The sequence below is a fragment of the Anomaloglossus baeobatrachus genome, chromosome 2 (genome assembly GCF_048569485.1).
Source record: "Anomaloglossus baeobatrachus isolate aAnoBae1 chromosome 2, aAnoBae1.hap1, whole genome shotgun sequence".
Classification (NCBI taxonomy): Eukaryota; Metazoa; Chordata; class Amphibia; order Anura; family Aromobatidae; genus Anomaloglossus; species Anomaloglossus baeobatrachus.
The window spans coordinates 170,459,466-170,480,381 of record NC_134354.1 but is presented as its reverse complement, the minus strand read 5'-3'; the positions used below and the strand labels follow the sequence as shown (position 1 = coordinate 170,480,381).

Below are 20,916 nucleotides of genomic sequence, written 5' to 3'. Positions count from 1 at the left end.
CCACTTACGGCTGGTTTCAGATGTCCGTGTTTAATCGGGACCCAGTCACACGCATGGTTATGGTCATATGTGTGTCACATGTGTGACATCCGTGTTTCCATACGTGTGACAGGTGGCAGAGAGAACACGGGTCCGTGAAATAAAAAGATTTTTCATATTTACCTTTCTTCAGTTCTGCTGCCTCCCGCTCACGACCGCCACTCATTATATTCATCGATTATTCACCGCACTCAGGACCTGAAAGTCGGAGCATCACGGGGACAGCACTGACTACAGCATCGCCAAGGACAGCACCGCGGGGACAGTTGAGTATTCTGCAAGCACAGTGACATCCAAGAGGTCATCGGCGGCATTCCCAATGAACTCTGATGACATCCTGATGACCCCCATGATACTCGTGCTACAGCTTCACGGTTTCATCAGAGTTCATTGGGAACTGTGATGAGTCCCCGATGCTGTCCCCGCGATGCTCCGGCTTCCAGGTTCTCACTACACACACACACACACACACACACACACACACACACACACACACACTCTGCTGCATACTCACCCAGCGATGCGATCCCCGGCACTGAAGTCCCTGCGATGCTCCTGGCTCCAGGTCCTCAGTGCACTGAATATTCAGTATAATGAGCATGGGTCAGGAGCGGGAGACAGCAGAGCCGGAGAGAGCATCTCTGGAGAGAGCTAAATATAGAAAAACTTTTTATTAAAAAGACCCGTGTTTTCTCTGGTACGTGTCACACTGATGACACACGGATCACATCAGTGTGTGATCCGTGTGACACCCGTGCTGCCGGCGAAAAAACGGATATGCCTGTGTGTGTGCATGCGGGGTCATGAGAGGTCACACAGTCCATGTGAAAACACGGATGTGTCAGTAACCGCAAATAATAACATGGGTACTTGTGACATCCGTGTTAAAAACGGATGTCACACGTACCTGAAACACAGACGTCTGAAACCAGCCTACATTTCTATAAATACCAGTGAGCATCAAAGCATTAAATAACTACCTCCTCCCTAATGCCGATCGGCTTACCCAGGAATAGATACAACTGTTAGCAGGTGAAGAAGCTAACTGTTTCTGGGAAAGTAATGTGTGTTCAGCTTTCCTGGAACAGATACAATAAAGAAATATGTTTTTAAAACAATGAAGATATGTAGCATGATCATACTCATAAAATCCCAATCTATCCTATCAAAACATAAAATTACTTCTACCCTATGGGAAATGCCATAAACCGAAATAATAATGTAATGAAAAGGCCATAATTACATTTTTTTATCACCTCATTTTTCTAAAGTATTGAAATAAAAAACACAATCAAAACATTACATGTATCCCAAATAAACTTGTCAGCACCCAAAAAAATGCTGTCACATAAAAATGCCACAGAAAAATAAAAATGTTACAGGTCTCAGAAAATAAGTAAGGGCTAGAGAAGATGGAGCACAATAGGGTCTTACCTGGTAAACTCAAGGGGGTCACAATAGAATTAGGGTGGCTTTACATGCTGCGATATCTGGCCCGATATCGCTAGCATGACACCCGCCCCCATTGTTTGTGCGCGACGGGCATATCGCTGCCTGTTATGCACAAAATGACGCATAGGGATGATCGAATACCTCAAATATTCGGCTTCGCAAATATTTGCCGAATAGGTTGCCACTATTCGCGAATATTCGATGTGCAATGTAAGTCTATGGGAAACCCGAATAATAACTATTCGGAACTATTCGGGCTTCCCATAGACTTACATTGCGCATCGAATTTTCGCATAGCGGCAACCTATTCGTTGGATATTTGCAAAGCCGAATATTTGAGGTATTCGATCATCCTAATTGTAAACTTCATCCTTCCTTATCCATTTGCCAACACTTAGAAGGGGAAGTGAGGAGTCACATCTGACACATGCTAGCAGATCCTGTTCACAGTTATTGCATTCATAAAATGAGCTAGTTTCACATTTTGTTTTCCAGAAAATGTCAGAAGCTTCTCCCTCTAGTGTTAAAAAGGTGAATATATAAAAAAATAAGTTTCTATATTTTATACACTACTTATTTTTTAAGCACAAATTAAAAAATTCAGTCCTTTACTTTTTTTCAGTTGTTGAAACAACATTTTTTTATGACATTCTTTTTAACCCCTACACATGGAATAGTATTAGGAGTCACCGGTCAGTCTAGTTGTGCAAGTAGAATAATTGAATGGAAACATACCTCTGGACAAGTCACCTTTTCCCTGGCCACACTTTCAACCATGGTTTTCTCTGAACTGCCACAACATTTCACAGTAAAGTTTATTGCATGACTGCTATACCTTTGTCATGTAAAGGTACTAGAGGTTTAGCAACGGCTTCAGCTCAGTTGGGGGTTCTTACTGGGCTCCTAATCAAGTAGCCATCTTTACAACTAAAGTCGTGCACCCTAATTGTTGGTAAAAGGGAACCTCAGCAGATGAACATGCTGTTACTGAAAATAAATCTCTATATAAAGACCAATATACATATTACCAACAAATAGTAACATATAGTGATAGATACCAGTCCTGCAGAATATGTGATTACAGTACAATTATACAGTGCTGGCCAAAAGTATTGGCACCCCTGCAATTCTGTCAGATAATACTCAGTTTCTTTTTGAAAATGATTGCAATCACAAATTCTTTGGTATTAAGGTGGTGTCACACATGGCGACAACGACGTCGCTGCTAAGTCACCATTTTCTGTGACGTAGCAGCGACGTCACATCGCTGTCGCTGTGTGTGACATCCAGCAATGACCTGGCCCCTGCTGTGAGGTCGCCGGTCGTTGATTAATGTCCTGCTTCATTTCTTGGATGTTGCTCTCCCGCTGTGAAGCACACATTGCTGTGTGACAGCGAGATAGCAACGAACTGAAGCAAGCAGGGAGCAGGGAGACGGCGTTTGGCAGCCTGCAGTAAGCTGTAACCAAGGTAAACATCGGGTAACCAAGCGAAGTGCTTTAATGGTTACCCAATATTTACCTTTGTTACTAGCGTCCGCCGCTCTCAGGCTGCCAGCGCCGGCTCCCTGCTCCCTGCACGTGTAGCCAGAGTACACATCGGGTAAATAAGCAAATGTTTGCTTATTAACCCAATGTGTAATCTGGCTAGGAGTGCAGGGAGCCAGCGCTAAGCGGTGTACGCTGGTAACCAAGGTAAATATCGGGTAACCAGCAAAGCATTTTGCTTGGTTACCCTATATTTACCTTAGTTACCAAGTGCAGCATCGCTTCCACACGTCGCTGCTGTCTGGGGGCTGGTTGCTGGAGAGATCTGCCTGTTTGACAGCTCACCAGCGACCATGTAACGACGCAGCAGCGATCCTGATAAGGTTGGTCGTCAGTCGTGATCGCTCCTGCGTCGCTACGTGTGGCTCTAGCTTTATTATCTTCATTTAATTTGTCTTCAATGAAAAAAAGAAAAAAATTGTCATAAAGCCAAATTGGATAGAATTCCCCACCAAACATAAAAAATGGAGTGGACAAAAGTATTGGCACTGTTTGAAAAATCATGTGATGCTTCTCTAATTTGTGTAATTAACAGCACCTGTAACTTACCTGTGGCACCTAACAGGTGTTGGCAATAACTAAATCCCACTAGCAGCCAGTTGACATGGATTAAAGTTGACTCAACCTCTATCCTGTGTCCTTGTGTGTACCACATTGAGCATGGAGAAAAGAAAGAAGACCAAAGAACTGTCTGAGGACTTGAGAATCCAAATTGGGAAGCATGAGCAATCTCAAGGCTCCAAGTCCATCTCCAAAGACCTGAAAGTTCCTGTGTCTATGGTGCGCAGTGTCATCAAGAAGTTTAAAGCCCATGGCACTGTGGCCAACCTCCCTAGATGTGGAAGGAAAAGAAAAATTGACAAGAGATTTCAACGCAAGATTGTGTGGATGGTGGATAAGGAACCTCGACTAACATCCAAACAAGTTCAAGCTGCCCTGCATTCCAAAGGTACAACAGTGTCAACCCGTACTATCCGTCGGCGTCTGAATGAAAAGGGACTGTATGGTTGGATACCCAGGAAGACCCCACTTCTTACCCTGGGACATAATAAAGCCAGGCTGGAGTTTGCCAAAACTTACCTGAGAAAGCCTAAAACGTTTTGGAAGAATGTTCTCTGGTCAGATGAGACAAAAGTAGTGCTTTTTGGGAAAAGCCATCAACATTGAGTTTACAGGAAAAAAAAAAAGAGGCATTCAAAGAAAAGAACACGGTCCCTACAGTCAAACATGGCGGAGGTTCCCTGATGTTTTGGGGTTGCTTTGCTGCCTCTGGCACTGGACTGCTTGACCGTTTGCATGGCATTTTGAAGTCTGAAGACTACCAACACATTTTTCAGCATAATGTAGGGCCCAATGTGAGAAAGCTGGGTCTTCTTCAGAGGTCATGGGTCTTCCAGCAGGACAATGACCCAAAACACACTTCAAAAAGCACTAGAAAATGATTTGATAGAAAGCACTGGAGACTACTAAAGTGGCAAGCAATGAGTCCAGACCTAAATCCCATAGAACACCTGTGGAGAGATCTCAAAATGGCAGTTTGGAGAAGGCACCCATCAAATCTCAGGGACCTGGAGCAGTTCGCCAAAGAAGAATGGTCTAAAATTCCAGCCGAGCATTGTAAGAAACTCATCGATGGTTACCGGAAGCGGTTGTTCGCAGTTATTTTGGCTAAAGGTTGTGCTACCAAGTATTGGGCTAAGGGTGCCAATACTTTTGTCTGGCCCATTTTTGGAGTTTTGTGTGAAATGATCAATTATTTGATTTTTATTTCATTCTCTTTTGTGTTTTTTCAATGCAAGCAAAATAAATGAAGATAATAATACCAAAGAATTTGTGATTGCAATCATTTTCAAGAAGAAACTGAGTATTATCTGACAGAATTGCAGGGGAGCCAATACTTTTGGCCAGCACTGTAGCTGGTGACTTACAGAAGACATATTTTCTGATGGAGTCATTCATTTTTCCCATCTTCTACACCTGGCCTAGACCAATATGACAACTTCTCCAGCCACGACTCATCATCAGAGTTTACAACAAAGACGCATGTGATTTATCACATTTCCAACACCTTCCCCATCTATTCTTTTCTGCACAATCTCCTTATCATAATGAGACCCTAATTTTGAGCCTCTACTGCCATGCGTGTTTTTATTACTTCACCTGATGTGTGGTACAAAAACAGTTCTCCTCTTGATGCCTCACATGATAATGCTAACACTGTTCCCGTTACAAATTAAAATGCCTTCATTGTGCCCTCTAGATGGTTAAACTGACCCTTAAAATATATTAATGCTCTGTTCAAGTGCCCTAGAAAGCAGTGCCCACATTTGCCCCCTATAAAGTAATTATGTCTCTTTTGTGCCTTTTTGACAGTCATAATACCCCAAGTGTTCCTATAATATGCTTTGCCTAAATAGTTCAGGGTGGTAGTGGCTCCAGGTGGGACCCCCCAAATCAGGGACTCAAGGTGAATACCCCCTCTACTTCCCTGGGAGCTATGCTATTGAGCAAAATCATTTACTGTGTACCATACACAGCTTACACATTACTGTCACGATTCTCTTTGCAGAGCATCTCACAAACTTGGAGATGCTCTGCAATATATACTGAACTGGCAGCTTGGTCACTATATTGGAGTCCAGGTTGGTTCTGGGAGGTGCTGGTTACTCAGGTGTTCCACCTTTTGGGTAATTGCCCAGGCTTCTTTACTGAGTGTCCTTCCCCAGAACTCTGCCATTTGTATTGTCTGGCGCTGCTGTGTTGCTGCAGATTGTGTGACTGTTTGTTTTTTTTGATCTTGGTATTCTAACCCTGGACTTTCATTGGACTTCTTTGTGCCCGCTTCCTATTCCTGTCGTGTTCTCCTTCCTTTGACTCAGATTGTTAATTGACCACATCTCTGCTTGCTCCCTTTATATACTATGTTGTCTCCTGGTATTTTGACCCTCGGATTGTGACTTGACTACACCCCTGATTACCCCTTATGATCATACATGCCTTCCTGTTACCTGACCTCGGCTTTCCTAACTATCCTGCTGCCCATGCGATGAGATGAGATAGTGACTAGCGTTACAATTTTAGTATATTATCCTTGTCAGACACATATATATAACTTAGTAATCAATTCTAGTTCATTAAAACTGTTGTGAATAAAAACTAGCAACCAAAGTAATCAGATTTTATCTTTCATCCTCAAAATGGGCTGTTTCAAAATGAGAGCTGGATTGGTTGCTATCGGCAGGGTTTCCACTTTTCGTTTGCAGTTTTAGTTGGTTTGGACCAATTCCATCACATAATGTGCTCAGCTCTAAGGTACAATGTACTGGGCAAATTACACTGATCTTATTTCATTTGAGAACACCTTTGTTGAATTGCACATTGGATATCATTATTTGTTAACCAAACTGTAATTTTAAAGTTACACCAAAGATTGAGAAATTACATGCCTGCTGCTTTTTTCATATATTCATCTGTTATTATCAGTGGCACATTGCATCCTTAATACTGCTGTTACTTGTGTGGCATTATCTTGGCAGGTACTGATTTTTATGTCTATGAGTCACAACTTGAAAGCTCTTCAACCTTTAGCAATGCCATGTTATCAGTGTACATTATGTTTTATCTGCTCTCCTCTTGCATGTTTTGCCAGTAAATGTTTGGCAAATGTAATGTCCCTTTGATAAAGGTCACTTTCCTTTACTGTGTTAATTATAGTACAGTGATATATTGGATTGAATATTTTTCTTTTTTTTTCTCCATGATTGTTAAATGTATTTAAATTAGTTACTTTTTTATTGATCATTGAATTGATTTACCAAAATTCATTAAATGAATTTAGTTAAATTACAAACTTTTTAAACTTAGCAATAAAAGTAGCACGGCACATATTTGGGATTTTCATACAATTCTTTGCACAATCTTATGTTAATCACATCATGTTTTGAAAATGGCATGAATTTTACAGTACACGCCGAACAGAGAGCATAAAGATTTCATGACCAGACTACTACGCAGTTGGAAACACTGTCTAAAATACACAATAATTAAGACCCCAAAGAATTGACAGGCATTTGTTATGCATCGTTAGGCTATTGTACAATGTCCATGTATTAATGTGAAAGATATTACACAGTGAATTGATTACAATATTTAATGCTCTGTACAATTGTAATGATTTATAGGCTTTTAATAGTTCAGTTACACAATCTCTGCATGCTCATGTATATTTTCACAGCAAAGTCCATCATAAGCTAAATAATAATAATATTTAGTTATAAATAAGCAAAGTATATGTAAATAAACTCCACAAACTGCAGGTGAAACTAATGCTATGCAGAAAAAAGTTTGCTTTGACTCTATATATATATATATATATATATATATATATATATATTATATATATATATATATTTTAATTATTATGATATCACTGATACTATTAATAACCGCACTAATCCCGATAATTTGGTCCATTTCAGTGATTTTATCATATAAGTTATGCCTATCTATACTGTTTTCTATTCTGTATGAATACAAAGTTTTATTTTTGCTTCTAAGCACAAGTCTCTAATCCCAATAAGCAGGATCTTGGAATAAAGTATATTTAAGGTACCGTCACACTAAGCGACGCTCCAGCAATCCTACCAGCAACCTGACCTGGCAGGGATCGCTGGAGCGTCGCTACACGGGTTGCTGGTGAGCTGTCAAACAGGCAGATCTCACCAGCAACCAGTGACCAGCCCCCAGCCAGCAGCGACGCGTGGAAGCGATGCTGCGCTTGGTAACTAAGGTAAATATCGGGTAACCAACCCGATATTTACCTTGGTTACCAGCGCACACCGCTTAGCGCTGGCTCCCTGCACTCCTAGCCAGAGTACACATCGGGTTAATTACCCGATGTGTAGTCTGGCTATGTGTGCAGGGAGCAGGGAGCCGGCACTCGCCGCGTGAGAGCGGCAGATGCTGGTAACGAAGGTAAATATCGGGTAACCAAGGAAAGGGCTTCTTGGTTACCCGATATTTACATTGGTTACCAGCGTCCGCAGAAGCCGGCTCCCTGCTCACTGCACATTCAGTTGTTGCTCTCTCGCTGTCACACACAGCGATGTGTGCTTCACAGCGGGAGAGCAACAACTAAAAAATGGTCCAGGACATTCTGTAACAACCAGCGACCTCACAGCAGGGGCCAGGTTGTTGCTGGATGTCACACACAGCAACATCGCTAGCAACATCGCTGTTGCGTCACAAAAGTCATTCCTCAGCAGCGATGTTGCTAGCTATGTTGCTTAGTGAGACGTGGCCTTTAGTCAAACTGGTCACTTGTGGTTCTGGAAAAACAATAGAACAGCAGGTGTGGACAATTAGTTTTTCACAGAGGCCACATGGGAGACTGTGACTATGGAGGGCTGAACATGAAGGCCAAACCTAATTTTTTATTATTATTATTATTATTATTATTATTATTATTATTATTATTTTATTTTGAAGAATGTTATCACTTAAGGCTATGTGTGTACATTGCAGTTTTATTTCTTTAGCAAAAAAACGCACCTCTGGCTGAAAAATGCATAAAAAAAGCATGCGTTTTTGACACGTTTTCAGTGTGCTTTTTGACATGTTTCGGTGTGGTTTTGCCCATACGGTTTTGGCCATGCGGTTTTTCACTATATTCAATGAAAAAACGCAGGGAGAAATCCAAAAATAATTGACATCCTGCTTCTTGTTTCTACACCCAAAACTGCAGGCAAAAAAGAAGCAATGTGTGCACAGCCTTTCTGAATACTGCTAGACTTTACTGAGGAAGGCAATGCATGCAGTTTAGGGCAACAAACTGCACCCAAAACTGCATCAAAAACTGCACTGTGTGCACAGGGTCTAATATTGAGCAGAAAAAGCATGTTCACTAGCTGCTACGCAAGGGCTTATTATAACATGTCTTCTTACCTGAAGGAAATCAATGAAAGGAGGAGGGCACAAGTCCCTTTTGAGGATCACCACAGGCACATCAAAAACTACACAATCACTAGAAGAAAAATAAATGTGCCATATAAGGCTAAGTTTACACACTGCGTTTTTTGACGCTGCGTTTTTGTGCATTTTTGCCGCAAAAACGCACCTGCAGCAAAAAAGGCGGCAAAAACGCATGCGTTTTTACCGCATTTTGGCGCGTTTTTTGCTGCGCTTTGCTGCGTTTTTGCTCACTGCATTTTTATGCGTTTTTTATCAGTGAACATTGCCATTAAAGATTGTTGAAAAAAAAAAAAAAGGTCTGATGTCATTTTCTTCTTCAATATGTTCTTCATTCTCTACTAGTGTATGCAGGAGAGCAGACAGCTGCAGAACTACAAGGCTCAGCATGCTCCATCCAGGACTGTATGCTGGAGGGAGAACAGGGGGAGCAGACCTACAAGGCTCAGCATACTCCATCCACTAGTGGATGCAAGAGAGCAGACAGCAGCTGCAAAACTACAAGGCTTATTATCCTTCATCCAATAGTGTATGCAAGAAAGCAGACAGCAGCTGCCGAACTACAATGCTCAGCATCCTCCTTCCATAACTGTATGCAGGATTTCTTTTCCCCCCAAAAAAATGACTTGGGCTTCACCATATTTTTATATGCTAGCCGGGTACAGCAGGCAGGTACTGGCTGCTCCCCAACCCCCAGCTGCCTATTTGTACCTGGCTGGGAACCAAAAATATAAGAAAGCCTTTTTTAATTATTTCATGAATTTTATGAAATAATTAAAAAACATTTCGTGGGCTTTGCCCAATTTTTGTGTCCAGCCAGGTACAACTAGGCATCTGGGGTTTGGAATCCGCAATGCAGGGTGCCCAAGCTTTCTGGGCAACCCCAATGTGAATTGCAGTCCGCAGCCACCCCAGAAAATGGCGCTTTCATAAAAGCGCCATCTTCTGGCGCTGTATCCAACTCTTCCAGCTGCCCTGATAATGGGTGGCTCGCTGGGTAATAATGGGGTTAGGGCTAGTTGTGTATTATCAGCTGGCCCTAAGCCCGAAATTCATGGTGTCACACCAATATTAGATGTGGCCACCATGAATTTCTAGTAAAGATAAAAAAAAAAACACAACACACAGAAAAATATTTTTATTAGAAATAAAACACAACACAATTAGTGACTCCATCTTTATTGAAATAAAGAACCCCCCTCCGCAGTAATCCTTGGTCAAGGGTCACGCACCGTTCAATCCGGATCCAATATCATCTGATCGGTTTGCTGGAAGGCAAAGCGATCAGATGATGTCAGGTTCAAGGCCTGAATCACATGACACAGCTGCTGATTTGTATAAATGGCTTTTATACAATCAGCTGATGAATCAGTGCAAAAAACAAAAAAAAAACAAACACACACTTCTGTGCAGCGTCGGACTGGCTACCAGAGGAAACTCCAGTAATGCCAGGCCTGGATTCAGGTACCTGCACTGCACTCCGGAGCTCTCACCTGAGCTCCGGGGTGCGGCCTGGACTTTACAGCGAGCGCCGAGTGATTGATTCCCCGGCACTTGCGGTTCAGTTCATGACAGCTGCAGACATCCCTGGCTAATCTCCGGTGCTCTCACTTGAACTCCAGAGATCAGCCCGGCCTGTCTACAGCTGTCATTAACTGACTGCAAGTGCCGGGGAATCTGTCACTCGGCGCTCGCTCGCTCTACACTCTATACACATGTCCGTGCTGACTCCCGTCCAAGTGCTGCAGGAGCTGCCGGTAATCAGCTGATGAAGTCTCCTGATGGCATCAGCTGATAGCCAGCCGGGCGGTAAAATCCGACGTCACCGCGAGACTTACGATCAGCTGATGTGTCAGGTGACCACATTAGGTGATCACTGCCAGGTCCTCACCGCCAGGTCCTGCAGCTATCGTACATACCTGGGAGCCGGCACACAGCCAGAGCGGGGGTGGCGGTACCGGGAAGAGGAGCTGAGAGCATGGCACCGGGAGTCGGCAGACAGATGAGTATCAGATTTTTCTACTGTTCACTTTTGATTTAGCAGCCACTTCCACCTCCTGCACGGGAGTGGACATGGCACCGGGTAGGAAATGGAAGCAGCGGTGGCGGTACCGGGAGGATTTATGCTTCTGTATTTACTGACAGAAGGAATCCTCTTCCTGTACATGTCACTTTACTTACGCACCCCTTGCGTTTATAGCTGCATTTTTAGTCATGAAAACACACTAAAACGCAGCTATATTTGCGTTATTCATTGTAGTTTTGAACATCTCATTGAACTCAATGGGTGGAAAACGCAAAAATAAGTGACATGCTGCGTTTTTGTGGTGCCCACACAAACGCAGCTAAAAGAAAAAAGCTGTGTGCAGACAGCAAAAATGAAAACTCATAGACTTTGCTGGGGAAGCAAATTCATGCAGTTTTCTGAGCAAAATTGCACCCGAAAAACGTGCAAAAATGCTGCGAAAAACACGCTGTGAAGTTACCCTAAGAGGGATCACCCGAAATAAATACATTTATATTTAACACATGTAAATTACAAGCAAAGAGATAACATACAATTTAAAAACATTTAAAATGGCAAAAACAGGCTAAAAAATTAATTCTAAATCCGCTCTTGTAATAAAGTGCTAAAGAAAGTAGTCTCCATAGTTAACAGCCTCAAATGAAAAAAAAACAAAAAAAAAACAAAACACTAACAGGGAATAGAAGTTTGGATAACAACCCCCGAAGGAGAGTGAGTAAATTGTAATATTATGTGTGTGTGTGTGTGTGTGTGTGTGTGTATATATATATGTGTGTATATATATGTATATATAGATAGATGGATAGACAGATATATATATATATATTATAGTGTGTGTATGTATATATGTGTGTATATGTATATATATATATATATATATATATATATATATATATATATATATATATATATATATATATATATATATATATATATATATATATATATATATATATATAATATACTCTCCATACTAAAAGCAAAAATGCTGCAGAGTAATGAATGAAATGTTGGTTGCAATTATATAAATACCGCACCAGATTCCGTAATCTATGAAATGTGCAGATGGAGGGCTGAATGGAGAAAAGGGGATGCAGAGGCCACATGGGAGACCCCGACTATGAAGGGATGAACATTATTGACCCCCTCAGCCCCGGGGCACTTTCCGTTTTTGCGTTTTTGTTTTTTGCTCCCCTTCTTCCGAGAGCCGTAACTTTTTTATTTTTCCGTCAATCTTGCCATATGAGGGCTTGTTTTTTGTGGGACAAGTTGTACTTTTAAATGAAACCATAAGTTTTACCATATGGTGTACTGAAAAGCAGCAAAAAAATTCCAAGTGTGGAAAAATTGCAAAAAAAGTGTGATGCCACAATAGTTTTTGGGATGTTTAATTCACGGTGTTCAATATATGGTAAAACTGATGTATGGGCATGATGCCTGAGGTCAGTGTGAGTTTGTAGACACCAAACATGTATAGGTTTACTTGTATCTAAGGGGTAAAAAAAATTCACAAGCTTGTCCAATAAAAGTGGAGTACGTTTTGCGCCATTTTCCGAAACCCGTAGAGTTCTCATTTTTTGGGATCTATGGCTCAGTGATGGCTTATTTTTTGCATCTCGAGCTGATGTTTCTAATGATAGCATTTTTGCGCAGATGCTACGTTTTGATCGCCTGTTATTGCATTTTGCGTAAAACTTGTGGCGACCAAAAAACGTAATTTTGGCGTTTGGAATTTTTTTGCCACTACGCCGTTTACCAATCAGATTCATTGATTTTATATTTTGATCGGGCATTTCGGAACGCGGCGATACCAAACATGTGTATATTTATATATTTATTTTTTTTAACCCTTTAATTTTCAGTGGGGGGAAACGGGGGAGATTTGAACTTTTAGGTTTTTTGTTTTTTTTTAATTTTTTAAAACTTTTTTTTTACTTTTTTTATTTTATTTTACTAGTCCCCCTAGGGGGCTATAGCGATCAGTAATCCGATTGCTGATCGCTATCTGCTGATCACAGCTATACCGCTGTAAACAGCAGAAATAGTCACTTTCTTTTTTCCTCTGCTCCGTGCCGAGGAAAAAGGAAAGTGAAACTTAGTAGCGGCAGGCGTCATCACATGACCCTGTGCTATGATGGCAACCACCGAACGTCACGTGATCACTCACGTGACGTCCGAAGGGGGCGGCGGTAAGTAAAAAACATGGCCGCGCGCATATAGATCTCGCTGCCAGATTTTGTCAGCAAGATCTAAGGGGTTAATGTTCCGGGTGGAATGCGATTCCACTCGGAACATGTAGGCACACATGTCAGCTGTTAAAAACAGCTGATATGTGTGCTGATCCATGCCGCCTGCCTGCGGCAGGGGGCGGGGCTTACCGGGACACGATCCATGACGGAAAGATCCGTCCATGGTCGTGAAGGGGTTAAGAAGGAATAAGTATGCTCACTAACTGCTAAGCAAGAGTTTATCATAACTTGCCTTCTTAATTGTAATAGCTAATATAAACCATATAGATTTATATAAAGTCTATTGTCTGAAAGTTCTTTAAACATAATTTAAAACAAGTATGAATTAACAGTATAACAAGTAGATTATTATATTCTTTATTATATTGTTCTCATCCAATATACTGTCAGAGTGACAAACCTTGTGTTCTATTGTCTTGCATTTATTCGTGTCAAATATTCTGTAATGTATTCATACAGAAATGGATTGATGGGGGATTCACAAACAGTCTACCTGTCTTGCCAACCGGGCGAACAATTACAGTTTCACCATTTTGTGGTCGACAAAATATATGCCCAAGAGATAATGGATATTTTTATCTGTATTTGAACATTGGAAAACAGGAAATACAGGTAATTTGTGTATATATACTGTATATATTTGGGTGTGTGATTCAATCATTGCAACAGTCTTAGATTACAAAAACAATAAAATCAATGATGGAAAATATTTCTGTCATTCTAAAACTGCAATATTGTCCCTGGCTGGCCATAGGTCAAAAGTACCCCACACAGATTAGATATAAATTGTCTGAACCCGGAGATTTTGGGAGGGATGGAAAACCATTTAATGAGTATGGGAGCTGATCTCTATTTTATGTTCCAAAAAAAAAAAAACTCAGGCAGCAGCAGTCTTCCATAAAACCCAGGAATACGAATTATTTTTTTTGTAACTCGCTATTACATTTCATTTTTACCCATCTTACACCATCATATACTTCAAATTTATCTTCAAAATAGTATAAACTCCCAATTTTTTAATGAAATCTATCACCTTAGGTCTCACTTAAGGCCCCGTTACACGCAACGACATCACTAACGAGATGTCGTTGGGGTCATGGAATTCGTGACGCACATCCGGCCTTGTTATCGGCGTCGTTGCGTGCAACATGTATGAGCGACAGCTACCGATGTAAAATACTCACCAAATCATTGATTGCTGACACGTCGTCCATTTCCCAAATGTCGTTGCTCGTGCAGGACGCAGGTTGTTCATTGTTCTTGAGGCAGCACACATCACTACGTCTGACACCCCAGGAATAACGAACAACACCGTACCTGCAATGAGGTGGGACTGTCTTTCATTTGCCCATGATGCACAAATGACGGGGGGCGGGTGCTTTCACGGGCGACATCGCTAGCGATGTCACTGTGTGTAAAGCCCCCTTTAGACTTTCATTGTTCACATACATATTCTATTCACATTTTTCCAAACAAAAAGATACACCTTCCTTAATCATTAACTTACTGCAACATACTGTACATGTAAAATTGACATTGTGATGAATTAATATTCTATGATAAAGTTTTGTGTGTGTGCTATCCATTAAAGGGAACTTGACAGGTCTAATAATACTATCAATCTGCAGATATAGGCTTAATTTGCAGGTTAATTGCATTATGAATGTACATGAGTCGTGACTTCGATACTGAAAATGTGTCACCCAGGAAAAATGAACTTTGTCTCCAGGGTGCCGCTGACTTTCAGTCATGCAGATGTGCCCAGAGCAATTACAATGACTACTCACTATAATGTTAGCGGCGGCTGTACACACACCCCAGCACTCCTTGATAACTGGCTTTGCAATGATGCTTTGCTGAATCAGCTGTCAATCATTGTTGGGGAATACTTACTGACGCCACTCACATTATAGTGAGCAGTGACGGTAATTTCTCCGGACATGCCTGAATGACTGAAACATGATGGCTCACAGAAGAATTAAAGTTATTTTTTTCCTAAGTATCGCACTTTAGTATTACACCGTCATATCCTTATTAATAAGCAGATTAACATCATACCTGCAGGTTAATAACATTATCGGATCGGATAGGCACTGTTCGAACATCCAACCTTTTTACTCATTTTGGTTCTAGATCTAAATGTTGTTCTTCTAAGCAAAAGCATAACTTGGCGATAAAGGGTATATCTAATTTTTGTAATACCTCTTACATTAAATTATACAAATGTTGTGATTAACCAAAAAATAAAAATAAAATAAATTTCTCTCAGTACTTCTTTCTTCTTCTCTCAGGCATCCTTTTCTATAAGTCATAGTGACTGTAGTTTTTCTAAGACAGAAAAGTAAACATTACGAGCTAGTTAATGTATATTTGTAAACATCTTCTTTTTTTTTTTCTACATTTTAGCAAATTAATACATTTTTTCCATTCTTAATTAAAAATGTTGTTCATGGCAATGAATGGTAATTAAAACTTGCATACACACGCAATGTACACTATTAACTTCAGTTAGCGAATATTGTAAAAATCTCAAGTTTGTAATTAAAAATTTGCAGTATAGTACATTGTTTAATGATTGTTACATTTTGGAACGACTAGAGACTGGTTAGACAAATAAAGTAATTTATTTTATTTGTCCTCATTTAAACTTCTGCCACAGCTATCTGCTGCCAATTTGGAAAGACTCAATCAGACGTTGTTTCCCCCAAGCCGAGCCAAGATGGAGCTCATATTTCAAGATGGATTTGAAGATACAGTGAAGTTTCTAAAATCAGAGAATTGTTATGAACCAAGTGACTGATGTTCAATTGGACACCATCCTTTTTGATTAGTAATTGTTGATGTTGCTTTGTATTAAAGCAGAATATTTATTTGAATGCCTATTCAAAGGCAACATACAGTATTACAATATTATCAGACCAAGCCGTAGTTTTATAGCTTTAGGTTTTGATTAATAATCTCTGGAAATGTAGTAATATCAATTATCCTTCCTATATCCAATCAATGTTGATGGTTGCTGTTTATCTGGATTCACTGTATACACTATTTTCATTAATCATTTGGAGAGGTAATTAAGGAGATGAGCTGATGAGCATAGCTGACTGTAAACGTAAGCTGTAGTGATGAGCGAGCACTTCCATGCTCAGATGTGCTGTACTCATAACAAGCAGTTAGATGCTCAAGTAGGCACGATTTGAGTACCCAAGTATAATAAAAGTCAGTGGGGGATTAAACCATTTTTACTGATGATTTCTTCCAAAAATGCTTGAATACCCATTGACTTCCATTATACTTGGGTATTCGAGTTGCGAACATTCAGCCATCTAACTGCTCTATAAATACCAATCTCCTCAGCATGGTAGTGCTTGCTCATTAATAGTAAGCTATATGCTTTCCTAGCAGCTGTTAACCAAATGGTACAATATTTTTTACAATGTTAGTAGACTGCACCTGTCATTAAAAATTACTTAAATATACTGTACCTTAAGTGGTTCTATCATGTGTTAATTCTGGTATACATGGACTCAATTGGATTCTGAAGGCTATACTGGACCTTCAGCAACTCTAATTCCCTACCAACCACAGTATCTGCAGCCCACTGTCTTATGTACATAGCAATAGGATGAAAAAGTCAACACGCTCATGAATACACTTGGGCCAATAATATCCAGAAAAAGAAGTGTGAAAGCATCAAGGGCATTCTTCCAAATAATTCATTCATTTTCCATCAGAAAACCAATAAAACACAAGGTTTCAATACTCCTAGGGTTGAAAGTACGATGTCATTCTCCAATAATGTGATATAAACTTGTTTGCTTCAATATCCTTCACCAATTAATAGAAAAACCTCCCTTTCTGTATAACGTGCACAATTAAATGCCTACATTAATAATGTGATATCCCTCAATTGCCTAACAAACAATATTAAAGCATGCTACACACAGTAAAACAGGAATTAATGACAGGACCAAAGAGTGCATGTGCTGCCAACTTTCTGCACTCATCGTTCAGTTGCTCTCTAGAAATGAACCAGGTCCCAGTTTTTCTTTTAGATGCGAACAGTTGCCTACATCATTATAAACAGGAACCCTGTTTGAGCCAGTCAAAGTGGAGAACTTGTCATCACGAAGAAAAGTTGTTTGAGCAATACAAGGTTATTCGCTATTATTGGATAAAAAGAGCAGACACGTTAGTGTAGATAGCAATCTTCTATACAAGTAAAATCTCAGCCACTGCATTGACATGGATATGGCTAATAGGAAACATAGCTATTTCTTGAGCTAACATGCATAATATAGCAAATGCATTGCTGTATGTATCAAATCTACAAGGGTGCATATGTGTGTGTATAGAATCTTTTACGATTATATTTTTATTATATGTGGATAGGTAGAAGAGGGTAGATTTAATAGCTACAACAGTCACCAGACCATAACAGTTTCTTTTGAGTAGTTAGGATTAGGTATATTAAAGAAAACCATACAGAGTTGATAACATGATTATACTGTAACTACAATTTTTATTCTATATACCTGTTTCTGCACTCACTGTATTCCAACATATCTTGGACATAATAGGATCCTATATAATGTTCAACAGTGTGTTTACATAAGCTCTATTTTTCTAGCCATTGTGTAGAACTATATAATATTACAAACTACTAGGTGAGGTAGGAAATAAGGTACGTGCATTTTATAGACAGGCAAATAAAGCCCAAAAGAAAAAAAAATTACCATTTTCCTTCAGACACCATATTACAGATATTTTTCCTTATAACTAAGGCTCCCAGGAAGCTCTACAAAGGCATTATATAGCTCATAGAGAACTCAGAAAAAGAAAAGGACATGAACACAGTTGGATACAGCAATCCTAAAAGTCATTAATAACCTTTAACAAACTTTTCCACATGACCTTAGAAAAAAGCCAAATCAGACCCTTCATTTCCAGACACGTGTTCCTGGAAGTTTGCCTGCAATAAGTGCAAAGCAGGAGCTCTCTTCCTCTAAAGAGGCTATTTGAGTATTTAAATTCCAAAGGACCATTGTACATGTTGCACAGTTCTTCTTATACCATATTGGCACTCTTCATAAAGAGAGACAATTCCCCATAGGCAACATTTTTAATAAATAGTCACAAGGACTTTATGTGTTTATGAATTAGTCCTGTGTGCATTGCACAACTTCAAAGATTTCAGTTTTCACACAAAACATAATTATTTTTCAATTTCTTACTCTATAGTTTTAGTTCATATTACAAAAATTTCAGCCTGCTATCTTCATTCCTTCATTCATTTTCAGAGCCCTTAATATGCAGATTGCAGCCTCATCAAAGTTTAACATTTGTCTTCATTTGTAGAGTCTCTCGTTAATGTAGGCTGGATTTGAGGTTTATGAGCTGTCTTAAGTACTTCATATATCAGTACAACTTATATGCTGCACTTATTTCCTATTTATATTCTTTCCTACTTTTCTATAGTTTGTTTTCGGTATCCTCCCTGAGATTTGTTACCTTCCCTTCGCTCCACACTGGAGATCTGCATACAGCCTATTTCCCTGTTGCTATCTCTAACAACAAGTAAAAGGAAAAACAGAGAATGCCATCATAGCTGACCAGGATCTCTGATAGATTTGCCACATTTTACAAAACACTAAGGTAGAAAAAAGACTTACAGAAACCCTTAAGCTGCAAATTTTTTGAAAATGTTTAGTGAAGTAGTGAAGACTATTTAGAGCAATATCTGCCTTACATACAAAAAAAAATCATGAATATAGATGCGCGAACTCAAACTATAAAGTTTGGGGTTCATACTGAACACTGGGTGTCTGGGGCTTAAACCTGATCACGGACTTTTTTAAAAATCTGTGTCTGTGGTTGGGAGCTTTACTTATGCTAACCACTCAATCGAGCATCGGGCTGCTCAGGGACGCTCGGTGCTTAGCCCAGTTAGAGCCGCAGGTAGTCTTTGAATGGTGGGTGTAAAAACAATATTTGTGGATATTGTGGTAAAAAAAACACCCTTAGTCCCCCAAAAATGTTTTCTTTCTTGTTGGCTATATGTGGGCAGAGAGTCATAGTTACATGGGTTGGAAAAAGACCAGGGTCCATCTAGTTCAACTTTCCTCCACTCAACTGCCCAATCATTGACTTCCATTATACTCTTTACTCCAGTCAACCCTATTAGATCAGGGTTCAAGGGAAACAAGTTTAAGGCAAGTCTGGGTCCCAAAATGTATTTTTAACTAAAGGCTGGCTGAATTCGGCGAACCAGAACATACACGGGTCTGCTCATCTCTATTCATGATTAGTAATGAGTGGACTCGGAGTTCTTACTGAAGAATTTACAAAAAAAAGTTGGTGTTCTCTGTTTGAGTGCTTTATGTATGCAAACCACTTGCAAGAGCATCACTGTGCTTGGGTACACTCAATGCTAAGCCCAGTGCGAGCTGCTTGCAGTGTTTGAACGGCTCATACTGAGAGTTAATACCAGCATGATCAGATGTAGTGTGCACCCACAAAAAACAGGAAAAACCCCATGCACCCTCCCCTGGAAGTGTTCTGTGTTTATTTCTGGCTGCATGTGGGTAGAGACCCGAACTGTCCAATTATTGGCTTCCATTGGGGTTTAGGTCAAGTCTGGGTCCCAAACAAAACTTTATTTAAAGTCCGGGTAAACTGTCCTGAACCAAACTTCAAGGGGTTTGTGTATCATTTTTCTTGAACTAAAAAAAAATAGTAAAAAATAGGAGAAAAGAAGATATAACTTTTAAATCACAATAATCAAATAATACTACATAAACTATAAGCAGTTGATCCAGATATGTATCTTATCACACTAACATATCAAATAAAAAAAAAAGTAAAATAATGAAAATCTGAATTTTCAAGCTAAAGATTGTGTCTAATAAAATAACATAAGCCTACAAGCTGACATAGTTATGGTTCTGTCACTGGTACTACAGTATTATAATAAATATAAGCAAGTGCATTTATTAAAAGATAAATTCATATTGCATTAAATCAAAATCTGTGCACTGAAATATAAGGTGTTAAACTGAGATGAATAACTGTGCTAGTCTAAAATGAGACGCATTCATCATTTTTCTAATATTCTTTAAGAACATAAAAAACCCTTTCTGTAATTATGCACAATACAGTCTGCATTTCATATGCGAGGAGTAACCAGATTTTTATTGCTTATATATTTATGATGAGCATTAAATCTTCTTTTTCTATGTAAAGACATTTTAAATTAGATATAAATATTGCCAAGAGATGATAAAATGAATGCATATAATGATATGTACCATACCCTCACTGTGAAATGCACTGAAAATAATAAAAAATTTAAACTAATAAAAAAAGTGTATGATTGAGAATTTTTGGAATTACCCTTTTGAGAAGTATTGTGGGGTTTCACAGTATTTTAAATTGATGACTATAAAGTATTTTTAGGTGGCAATGTTCCCATGTAATTAAATAAGATGAAACAACAGTGGTTGATGTTTCCCTGCATACTTGAAAGTTTAATTTGTCTTTTCTTACAAATATGTAATGTTTATGGTTACGGAGTCTCCTACAGGACAATGTACTTGCAGGTTACAAACATGCACAAATAGCAACAACTTGAAAAGAAGTA

At 39.5% G+C, this 20,916-nt stretch overlaps 1 protein-coding gene across 2 annotated transcripts in view; it reads left to right on the top strand.

The window, feature by feature from the left end:
* The window catches only part of PNPLA4 (patatin like domain 4, phospholipase and triacylglycerol lipase), a 93,149-nt gene extending 72,538 nt beyond the window's left edge, over positions 1-20,611 (top strand). For both annotated transcript variants that reach the window (XM_075333484.1, XM_075333483.1), the window contains exons 5-6: positions 13,740-13,892; positions 15,940-20,611. In XM_075333484.1, coding sequence (XP_075189599.1) covers positions 13,740-13,892; positions 15,940-16,080 — 294 coding nt within the window. In that variant the 3' untranslated portion in view covers positions 16,081-20,611. The remainder of the gene's footprint in view (positions 1-13,739; positions 13,893-15,939) is intronic.
* Positions 20,612-20,916: the final 305 nt, after the last annotated feature.